Source organism: Lynx rufus, unplaced genomic scaffold (genome assembly GCF_022079265.1).
Source record: "Lynx rufus isolate CCGP_SWC_20201006 ecotype Redwood Valley unplaced genomic scaffold, mLynRuf1.p SCAF_8, whole genome shotgun sequence".
Taxonomy (NCBI): Eukaryota; Metazoa; Chordata; class Mammalia; order Carnivora; family Felidae; genus Lynx; species Lynx rufus.
This window is the reverse complement of record NW_025814896.1, coordinates 3524350-3536631: the sequence shown is the minus strand read 5'-3', so window position 1 is coordinate 3536631 and position 12282 is coordinate 3524350. Positions and strand designations below refer to the sequence as shown.

General features: G+C 37.5%; 1 protein-coding gene across 2 annotated transcripts in view; it reads right to left on the bottom strand.

Annotated features, from left to right (window-relative positions):
* Positions 1–2867, bottom strand: part of SYCP2 (synaptonemal complex protein 2) — a 67751-nt gene extending 64884 nt beyond the window's left edge. For both annotated transcript variants that reach the window (XM_047068736.1, XM_047068738.1), the window contains exons 1-2: positions 2804–2867; positions 998–1141 (exon numbers count right to left, since the gene is read on the bottom strand). In XM_047068736.1, coding sequence (XP_046924692.1) covers positions 998–1141; positions 2804–2827 — 168 coding nt within the window. In that variant the 5' untranslated portion in view covers positions 2828–2867. The remainder of the gene's footprint in view (positions 1–997; positions 1142–2803) is intronic.
* Positions 2868–12282: the final 9415 nt, after the last annotated feature.

Below are 12282 nucleotides of genomic sequence, written 5' to 3'. Positions count from 1 at the left end.
AACAGTACAGAATTGGCATTGTGCTAGGAGTTTTATAATCCTCACAGATCCTGTAAGTTTGCCATTATCATAATGTCCATATTGCAAAGTACAAAAGTGTGGTTTAGGAGAGCACTAGGGTGGCCTAAAGCCACCCAGCCAGTGAGTAACAAACTCAGTATAAAAATGCAGATTTGTATAAATTCCTGCAACTTTAGACTATGATGCAATGCATCAGTTACCTTCCATTCTACAAAGCTCTATGTATGTAACTAATGGATAAAAGAAATTTTTACTCAATTTTTAGATTCATGATAACAAATCTCCTACTGGGGGAGACTGTCAATACTCACTTTTTCTCATGTATAAAAATACCTTACATATGATAAATCAAGTCCAAGGTTGTAGATAATTTTTGTTTATTTGTTTTATTTTTGAAAACACCAAGCTCTGGCCCATAACATGAAGAATATGCTGATGGCTTTTTAAAAAGTTGCTCAAACTTCAAACAGGTAGACTATTTTTCCCCAGTTTAGGTAACAGTTAATAATTATGGGATCACTATGTAAACATAGCTTTGTGTACGTTGTATTTAGAAAACAGCAGACCGATATGTTATTTGGGATTCCTCAGGCTTTTTTTGGTTTTTAATGAACACTTACTGGGGCACCTGGGTGGCTCAGTCGGTTAAGTGTCTGACTTTGACTCAAGTCATGATCTCGTGGATCATGAGTTCGAGCCCCGCATCGGGCTCTGTGCTGACAGCTCAGAGCCTGGAACCTGCTTCGGATTCTGTGTCTCCCTCTCTCTCTGCCCCTCTCCTGCCCATGCATGCTCTCTCTCTCTCTCTCTCTCTCTCTCAATAATAAATATTTTAAAAAATGAGCACTTATTTATATAATTATAACCGAATTTGCCAAAGGCTTTTTATTCATTTTTTCCAATGGAATATTTCTTCCTAGAAAGTAGAGTGCTATCTAATAATTTCAATAATCACTCAAAGAAAAGGAGTACTTACCCTGCATACAAGGTCATCCAACTTGTGTAAAAATTGCTTGCTGCATTTAATCTTTACATCTTCACAAACACCAATTTGTAAAAGTGTTTTTAAAGGTTTGAAATCATTTTTTCTTAAAGCATCATCAATGCATTTTTCCAACTGCTAGAGAAATATAGTTAATGGCACACATATTGAATCAAAACCAAAATTATCACCTTATGCAGTCTAGTCTTCACATGAAAATTCTCAACAGATCTTATGTCAATTCACTTTATTAAAAAAAACACCTGTACACTATTAAGTTTGAAGTAACAGAGATCAAGTTTCTTTGATAATAGCCAAGATTCTATATAAAATATATATATTCTAGTAATTTTCCATTTCACATCCTTTAAAGTCATCAGTACGATGAATTTAAAAAAAAAAAAAAAAAAAAGACCCCAGGGCACGTGGGTGGCTCAGTCAGTTAAGAGTCGGACTTCAGTTCAGGTCATGATCTCACAGGTTATGAGTTCGAGCCCCGCGTCGGGCTCTGTGCTGACAGCTTGGGAGTCTGGAGCCTGCTCTGGATTCTGTGTCTCCCTCTCTCTCTGCCCCTCCCCCGCTCACACACTCACTCTCCCTCTTTCTCTCTCTCCCCCCCCCCCCACCCCTCAAAAAATAAACATTAAAAAAAGTTTAGGATGCGCCCGGGTGGCTCAGTCAGTTGAGCGTCCGACTTCGGCTCTCAGGTCATGATCTTGCTGTCTGTGAGTTCAAGTCCCGCATCGGGCTCTGTGCTGACAGCTCGGAGCCTGGAGCCTGTTTCAGATTCTGTGTCTCCCTCTCTCTCTCTGTCCCTCCCCCACTCATGCTCCATCTCTCTGTCAAAAATAAACATTAAAAAATTTTTTTTAAGTTTAAAACAAAGACCCTATTAATAAAAGAAGTGAAATAAACTATATAGTAACTAATACTTAACACCATGGAGAAAACCCTAACACATCCGACTATAAATTTCTTAATGAGGTTTAGTTTTTTAAAAATGCTTAAAGACAGACAAAAGCACTGTTTGGAAACCACAAGTCAATATAATTTAAGAATTCACTTAGTATCCTGTGCACTTTTTAACTTTTACAGAATCCACCATCCTTACTACTAAAGCATAAACCACTAATAAGGAATTTTTACACTACAATCTAAACCCCAGATTTGGTGGTAAACTACATACACATTAAATACATATATTAAAACTTTTTACCTAAATGATAGTATCTTACAATTCTAAATCCTAACATAAAAATACCCAGGCACTGGTTATATATGCATCACTGTGTAATTCTTGTCAATGTAAAAGGTATACGTAAATAACCAGCATCTTTCATACCTCACAAGTTATAATAGGTTTTGAAAACAAATTTATCAAAAAAAAATGAAAGAATAACATTTCATTTAAATTATTCTACTCTGGAGGGGCACCCGGGTGGCTCAATCAGTTAAGCATCCAACTTCAGCTCAGGTCATGATCTCACAGTTCATATGGGTTAAAGCCCTTCGTTAGGCTCTATGCTGACTGACAGCTCCGAGCCTGGAGACTGCTTCAGATTCTGTGCCTCCCTCTCTCTCTCTGCCCCTCCCCAGCTTGCGCTTGCTCTCCCTCTCTCTCAAAAATAAATAATATGAAAAAAAATTTTTAGTTAAAAAATGTTAAACTATTCTACTCTTGACCATTTCATAAAAAGAAGTAGGCTTTGTCTTTCCTAAAAATATAGCACTTAACACTTGTAAATAAACCAAAATGATTTTAGGAATTAAAATATTTCCTTCTGGTTTAGGACTACATACCTGGAGATCTGGTCTTATTGGCATTTTGATGTAATTTTAAAACAGCAAGACAAAACAAACACCTATAAAACAAAATATATGCTTTCAATACCTTATAATCTATTCTATATATGTTTATTTACAGTTCAAAAATCTTAACACACATAAATAAGCTTATACCAAAGGCAATAAATAATTTCTTCAAGTTCCTCACCATTTAAACATGAAATTACACATTTGAATTTGACTAAAGAAGTTTCTGGAAGAAAGCCTGAAGATCATTTATTCAAGCCTTCTCTTTTTGTAGATTACTTAAATACATGTCCAAAGTCTTGCCGAAAGGTCACAAAACTAGTTAGTGAAAGAATACAAACCTGGACTCTCATGAACAATTCCTGCTGTATGTGTTTCAACTTTGGGAACAAGAGGAAAACGAATCTTTAATTAATGTGTAAATGAAATTCAGTCTAGTAACCTAATACTCTTATGAGAAGGGGGGAATATCCCAGTACGTTATCAAAGAACAGGATATAAGAGAATAGACAAATACGGAATGAGGGGAATGAGGAAAAGAAAACCTAAGAACATTGTCCCTTCAAAGAAGAATGGAAAACAGGAATCAATCGGGTTACCCTGATTGATTCACAAAAGCATCTAACATTTTCAAATGTAATTTAGATGTCAGCTCTATGAAGGAAAAGAAATACCATCTTTCCTAGACATTATAAGTGGAACAATTTAAAAATAATCTGTACTGGGGCGCCTGGGTGGCGCAGTCGGTTAAGCGTCCGACTTCAGCCAGGTCACGATCTCGCGGTCCGGGAGTTCGAGCCCCGCGTCGGGCTCTGGGCTGATGGCTCAGAGCCTGGAGCCTGTTTCCGATTCTGTGTCTCCCTCTCTCTCTGCCCCTCCCCCGTTCATGCTCTGTCTCTCTCTGTCCCAAAAATAAATAAACGTTGAAAAAAAAAATAATCTGTACTTAAAGAGCTCTGTAACAGAAACACCAGGAAATCCACCATAGAGAGGCAATTAATTAATCCAAGGTGAATACAGGACCATGTATTCCTAAGAGAACGAGTGGCATTAGTCACAGTCTACTTTCTTGCACACGCTAGTAGAGAAATTTAAGCGCCAACAAGGGCACACATATCAGGCACGGAAAAGGCAGGAGTAAAAAATCTCTTATAATTGCAAATTAACTCTAGGGGGAAATATCTGATCCTCAGAGAAACATTCGCTCCATGTTTATTAGGAGCCAAGTCTAATGATGTTTTTGCAGCACTGTGGTAAGTGGCAACAATTCAAAAGTACCCAGATAGGCGCTGGGAATGGGAGGGAGAGTGAAGAATGAATAAATAAAATGTGGTATATGATAATCAATTTTGTAAACGTAACAGATGAACCAGAATTTTAGATATCTGCAGTCAATTTTAAGTTAAATTAAAAAACAATGTTGCCAAATGATACATACTGTGTAATGGCATTTATGTAAAAAAAAGAAACACTGTCTTATGTATGATTATATCTCTAGGTGTAAGTATACACATATTTGCACACATGTTTGTGTGTATTTGTGTGTGTGGTAGGGGGAGATAGAGAAGGAGAGAGGTAGGGGGGAGAGAACGAGAAAGGGAGAGAGGTGGAGGGAGAGGGAGAGAGAGATAGAGACCTGTACCATTTCAGGACAGTTGGAAAGTTAGCTTACTGGTGAGGAAGAGTAGCGAGTTCCACAGAAATGTAACTTGCTATTTGTCAGAGGCAGGCTTTACTTGTAATTTATGCTTACGTGACTTTTTAAAAGCACAATAAATTCTTGCCAAAATATAGGTAAGTGGAATCCAAAACATGGGAGATGTAAAATGCGGGTGGGGTTATAGTGAGGGGACAAAAATGACCCAGGCCAGCCTCGATAGTTAAGCAGGTGGGAAGTCTAGCTGGCTCCATCCAAACCTGTTCAGAGGCCAGCTGTGATTTTGTCCCCCCTGGTTGTGCTTGTCTGCTCTGGCCTCTACTGTATACTAAAGGGGCAATTCTAGGTCTGTGGCTAGCTGGGAATTCCAATACACCAGCAAGGATTCCAAGATCTCTAAGTAGCTGGAAGTCATTTTGTCACTCTGCCTAACTCAGAGAGATATGACCCAGAAAATATTGGAAATGCAGGGACTTACTGTTTGCTTCCCCAATTCCAAAGAAGGGGTTTATCGATTTTCTATTTGGCTTAACTCTTTAATTCTCCCCAGGCTATCACAGAAGATAGAAATTTAGGTTGGTCCTGTTAGAGAAAGTTTTACTATACACTTCCAAGATTTTAGTACACCCCCCCCCCCCACAGACTTGCTTCATATATAGAAAATAGTGGGGGAAAGACATGAAAAATATTATCTCAAACACAGGAGTAAAAAATAAGTACTGAAGGTCAACAACCAAATGGGGGTTAATGAGGAACAGCACTGGCTAGAGAACCTTAAGTATCCATTACTGCCACTATTATCATAAGCCTAAAGCTTAGGGGGGTGGCTCTCTGTATAAGGGACTATTCCTTGGGTAATATGATCCAGAATATCACAAGGAAATGAAATGATAAAATGTATACAAGAAAAAGTTGATATATGAAGGAGAGATGTAGATATTCCAGTATCTATTCAATAAGAATGCCAAAAATTATCTTAAAAAAGACAGTGGGGGTGGTAACAGAATAACAGGCAAGAATTTCCCCAAAATAAACATACACATCCATGAATTTAAGGAGTCCACTGAATCCCTAAGAAGACAAATTTTGAAAAGTACATCTATAAACACTGTGAGGATATTTCTGAATAATAAAAGAAAAAATCTTAAGTCACAAGAGCAAAAACAAAAGCAGGCAAAAGAACATGATACCCTGTTTTCATAATACAATAAATTTAGACATCTGCTACAAAGATAGCTTTAAACTTCCCATCTATTTAGAAACTAAAATATGTGCATGTGAATAGTCCTCATGATATGAAAACAGAGAAATGAATAAGTATTTAGTGAATGAGAAAATGTGTGTATACAAAAAACTGTAAGACGCAACCAAAGCAATATTTAAAGTGAAATTCATAGACTTGGGCCAATCTACTGAAAAGTGACAAACAACAGTAGTAGCCTAAAGTAACAGGGTCACAGGGCCTCCAGATGGTAAAGTTATTAAACACTTTACAGTAACTATAAGTACTGTGTACATAAGGATTATTTAAAAAGACGGGGAACTTTGGCAGAGAACTAGAAACTGGGGTGGGGAGTAAGGAAGGCCACAGTAATTTGAACAAGAACCACATAATTCTAGAAACAAAAAAATAGTCAATAACAAAATTATTTAGAACAAAATAGAAAGACACACAGATGAATGAAAATTACAGAAATGGGAGCCATATCAGAAAAAAATATCTACAAAGAAACAAAGATACACAAAAATATGGGGAGGGAGACTAGAAGACAGAACAACACAGAGGGTAAATAATAAAGCCCTATGTATCTGTAAGTGAAATCCCTGGGAGATAGTGAACGGGGCAGAGGCAATAGCTAAAAAATGATGACTGAGAATTTCCCGAAACCAATAAAAGACATCACTATTGATTCAAAAAGCCCTATGAACCCCAGAAGGAAAAAGAAAAACTATACCCAAGTGTACCACAGAAGACTGCTAACAATCAAATACAAAAACATTAAAAGCTGCCAGAGACTAAAAAAAGACAGCTTACTTTTAAGTAGCCTGATAAGACTGATAGCCGACCAACAGAAACCATGAAGGCCAGAAGGCTTAGAACAGTATCTTCTTTAAAGTGCCTAGGAGGCGTCTGGGTGGCTCAGTCAGTTGAGCATCTGACTTCAGCTCAGATCGTGATCTCGCAATTTGTGGGTTCGGGCCCCCCACGTTGGGCTAGCTGCTATCAGCGAAGAGCCCACTTCAGATCCTCTGAACCCCTCTCTCTCGGCCCTTCCCGCATTCATTCACACTCTCTCAAAAAAAAAAAAAAATTTAAAGTGTCTAAAGATCAGACTTAACCTACACATTAGACCAGATGGACCTAACAGATTCACACAGAACATTTCTTCCAACAGCAGCAGGATACACATTCTTCTCAAGTGCACATGGAACGTTCTCCAGCATAAGTCATATGTTAGGCCACAAGTCTTAAGAAATTTTTAAAAATGTAAATCATATCAAGCATATTTTCCAACCACAATGATATGAAACTAAAAATCAATTACAAGAGGGGCGCCTGGGTGGCTCAGTCAGTTGAGCATCCGACTTCAACTTAGGTCAGGATCTTGTGGTTCGTGGGTTCAAGCCCCGCGTCAGGCTCTGCGCTAACAGCTTAGAGCCTGGAGCCCGGAGCCTGGAGCCTGGAGCCTGCTTTGGATTCTGTGTCTCCCTCTGTCTCTGCCTCTCCCCCACTCATGCTCTGTCTCTCCCTCTCTCTCTCTCTCGCTCTCTCAAAAATAAACATTTAAAAAAGTCAATTATGAGAAGAAAACCAAAAAAAAAAAACAAACCACAATTATGTGGAGATGCTTCTGAACATGTTTCTGAACAGCCAACAAAATCAAAGGAGAAATTAAAAAAAAATACCTTGAGACAAATGAAATGGAAAAACAACAAAACAAAAATTATGGAACACAGCAAAAACAATTATTAAAAATGTTTCTTTATTTTGAGATGAGGGAGAGGGCATCGAGAGGGAGAGAGAGAATCTCAAGTAGGCTCTAAGCCTGACCTGGGGCTCAATCCCACAACCCTGGTATCATGACCCGAGTCAAAATCAAGAATCGACTGAGCCACCCAGGTGCCCCATTTTTAAAAATGTTTTAAGGTTACACTGAAAAACACTTACAGTAAAAGAAAAAAAGATCTTAAATAAACAACTTAAACTTACACCTAAAAGAACTAGAAAAAGGAGAAAAAACGAAGCCCAAAGATAGTAGAAGGAAAGAAATAACAAAGATCAGCATGGAAATGAAGGACACAGAGACTTAAAACACAATAGATCAATGAAAATAAGAGCTGGATTTTTGAAAAGATAAACATAATAGACAAACCTTTAGCTAGAGTTCCCAAGGGGAAAAAAAGAGGACTCAAATAAAATTATAAATGAAAGATACATTACAATTGATACCACAGAAATATAAAAAAATCATAAGACACATTAACAATTACATGTCAATAAATTGGACAACCTAGAAGAAATGAAACCTAGAAGAAACATACAATCTAGAAAAAGACAAGACTGAATTGTGAAGAAATTCAAAATCTCAACAGATCAATCACTAGTAAGGAGACTGAATCCGTAAGTAAAAACCTCCCAACAGGGGGGCCTGGGTGGCTCGGTCAGTTGAGTGTCAGACTCCAGCTCAGGTCATGATCTTGTGGTTTGTGGGTTTGAGCCCCTCTTTGGGCTCTGTGCTGACAGCTCAGAGCTTGGAGCCTGTTTCGGATTCTGTGTCTTCCTCTCTCTCTGCCCATCCCCCACTCATGTTCTATCTCTCAAAAATAAACAAAATGTTAAAAAAAAAAATTGAGGAAAAAAAACAAAAACAAAACAACTCCCAACAAAGGAAAGTCCAGGGCAAGAGGCTTCACTGGCAAATTCTACCAAACATTTAGAGAAGAACTAACACCAATCCTTCTCAACCTCTTCCCAAAAACAGAAGAGGAAGGTACACTTCCAATTATGAGTTAGCATTCTCTTGATACCAAAGCCAGACAATGACACTACAAGAAATTACAAAGTACTGAAAGAAGAAACTACAAACACAAATTCTACAGCCAGCAAAAATACTATTCAAAATTAAAGGGAAGAGGTTTAGAAGAAACATACCTCAACATAATAAAGACTCCTATATGGAGAATGCACAGCTAATCTCATACTCGATGGTGAAAAACTGAGAGCTTTTCCCTTAATGTCAGGAACAAGACAAGGATGTCCACTCACACCACTTTTATTCAACACAGTACTGGAAGTCCTAGCCACAGCAATCAGACAAGAAAAAGAATAAAAGGCATTCAAATTGGCAAAGAAGAAGTAAAACTCTCATTATTTGCATATGACACGGTAGTACATATAGAACACTCTGAAGACTCAACCTAAAACTACTAGAACTGATAAATGAATTCAGTAAGGTCGCAGGATACAAAATCAACATACAGAATTCTGTTGCATTTCTACACACTAATAACAAAGTAGCGGGAGAGAAATTTAGAAAACAATTCCATTTACAATTGCACCAAAAATAATAAAACACCTAGGAATAAACTTAAACAAGGAGGTAAAAGACCTGTACTCTGAAAACTATAAAACACTGATGAAAGAAATTGAAGACAGACACAAATAAATGGAATGATACTGGGATAGGGAGAGCAAATATTATTAAAATGTCCTTACTATTCAAAGTCATCTCCAGATTTAATACAATCCCTGTCAAAATACCAAGAACACTCTTCACAGAACTAGAAAAAATAATCCTAAAATGTGATTGAACCACAAACACCCCAAATAGCCAAATCAATCTTGAAAAAGAAGAAAAATGGAGGTATCACAATCCCAGATTTCAAGGCATACTACAAAGCTGTAAAAGAGAAGTCAAAATTGTATGGTACTGGCACACAGACACATGGATCAATAGAACAAAACAGAAAACCCAGAAATAGGGGTGCCTGGGTGGCTCAGTTGGTGGAATGTCCCACTATTGGTTTTGTTTGGCTCAGGTCATGATCTCACAGTAGTGAGATTAAGCCCCATGTCCGGCTTTGCACTGAGCATGGAGCCTGCTTGCAATTCTCTCTCCTTCTCTCTCTGCCCCTCCCCTGCTTGTGTGCACTCTGTCTCCCCACTAAAAAAAAAAAAAAAAAAAATTAATTAAAAAAAAAAAAAGCCCAGAAATAAACCTACAATTAAATGGTCAATTAGTCTTTGACAAAGGAGGTAAGAATATGCAATGTGAAAAAGACCGTCTCTTCAACAAATGGTTCTGGGAAAACTGGACACCTACATGCGAAAGAATGAAACTGGACCACTTTCTTACACCATACACAAATATAAATTCAAAAATGGATTAAAGATCTAAATGTGAAATATGAAACCATAAAAATACTAAAAAGAGCACAGGCAGTAATTTCCCTGAAATTAGCCATAGCAACATTTTTCCAGATAGGTCTCCTAAGCCATGGAAAACAAAATAAAAAATAAACTACTGGGACCGCATGAAAATAAAAGGCCTGCACAGCAAAGAAAACAATCAACAAAACAAAAAGATAACCTACTGGACGGGGGAAAGGTATTTGCAAATGATATTATCTGATAAGGGGTTAGTATCCAAAATATATAAAGAACTTATACAACATCAAAAACACAATCCAGTCAAAAAATGAGCAGAAGACACGAATATAGACATTTCTCCAAAGAAGACCTACAAGTCGCCAACAGACACATTGAAAAGATGCTCAACATCATTCATCTTTGGGAAATGCAAATCAAAACCACCATGAGATATAACCTTACACCTGTCAGAATGGTGAAAATCGACAACACAAGAAACGACAAGTTTTGGCAAGGATGTGGAGAAAAAGGAACCTTCCTGCAGTGTTGATCAGAATGCAAACTGGTGCAGCCAGTGTGGAAAACAGTTCCTCAAAAAAGTAAAAATCAGGGTGCCTGGATGGCTCAGTCAGTTGAACACCCAACTTTTGGTTTCAGCTCAGGTCATGATCCCAGGGTTGTGGGATTCAGCCCCACATTAAGCGCCACGCTGAGCATGGAGCCTGTTTGCAATTCTTTTTTTCTCTTTCTCTCTCTCTCCATCCCTCTCCCCCATTCACCCACTCTCTCTCTCCCTTAAGAAAAAAGAAAGGAAGAAAGAAAGAAAAAATAGAACTACCATATGATCCAGTAATTCCAATGCTGGGTAATTACCCAGAGTACGAAAACACTAATTCAAAAAGATCTATGTACTCCTATGTTTAGCAGGATTATTTATAGTAGGAAAATTATGGAAAAAGCCCAAGTGACCATGGATAGATGAACAGATACAGAAGATGTGGTATACATACACATGTATGTATGTGTGTGTATGTATATATGTACATACATATGTATGTAGTAGAATATTACTCAGCCATAAAAAAAAAAAAAAGAAATCTTGCCACTTGCAACAATACGGATGGATCTAGAGGGTATAATGCTAAGTGATGTAAGTCAGAGAAAGACCAATACCATATGATTTCAGTCATATATGGAATTTAAGGAACAAAACAAAGGAAAAAAGAGACAAAAAACAGACTCTTAAATATGGAGAACAAACTAGTGGTTACCAGAGGGAAGGAGAGTGGTGGGATGGGTGAAACAGGTAAAGGGGATCAAGAGTACACATATTGTGGTGAACACTGAGTAACATAGAGAATTGTTGAATCCCTATATTTTATGCCTGAAACCAATGCAACCCTGCACATTAGTTATACTGGAATTTAAAAATTTTTAAATAAGATAAAATATAAAATTAAAGGGAAGAATAATCTTTTTTGATAGTAAAACATATTACAAAGTCACAATTACCAAACAAAAAAACAACAGTGTTAAGAATAGGAAACAAATGGACCAATAAAACAAAACAGAATGCAAATGCACACCCCATGCATATATTGTAAGTTCATGTTTACATAACGCTTCATAAATCAGAGGGAAAAGGTAAACTAGTTGATAACTGGTATTAGGAAAACTGACTTACCACGTGAAAACAAATTAGACCTCTATCTCCCACCATTCACAAAAATAAAGTCTAGATGAATTAACTATCCAATGTAGTAAGTGTTTAAAAACTACTAGAAGGAATACATACAGGAGAATATCCCAATGACCTTGAAATACAGAGGCATCTAAGACACAAAAAGTATAAAGCATAAAAATAGGAGCTTTTTGTACATCACTGTCTCTCTCTTACACACACACACACAATTTTATTAAGGAGCACACAGGAATCTCTATTCATTCAGAATCCAGAACTGGCCCAGCAAGTCCTAGAACCACGAACACATTAATTCTTGTAATTCGCCACCTTCAGGCCCCAGAGAAACACTTTCCTTGCCTATGCCCTTGGAAGAAGGGGACTTTAGTTAATTACACTATTCTGTTTATTTTATATACGTTAGAATCTTCTATTTTAAAAGTTTAAAGGCGTGGGGGGAGGCTAAAACAGTGCTGAGAAGGTTGCAGGTTGTGCTGACACTGACACTTTTGTTTCTGCTTTAGAATGGAGGTAGAATTTGAGAAACCTAAGTGCTCAAGTATGAGAAAAGACATTAATTCACTGTCAAATCCTTCTGTTAGCAGAACAAGAATACAGCTGATTCTTGCATAATGAAGAACTGATCCTTAACAGTGCCAAATGCCCATTTTCTTGCTTTTCTTTGCATTTCAACTTGTGGCTCTACAAGTACCAGCAACTCAGTGCACAGCTGCGCATGGTGACTGAGGAACATCTTG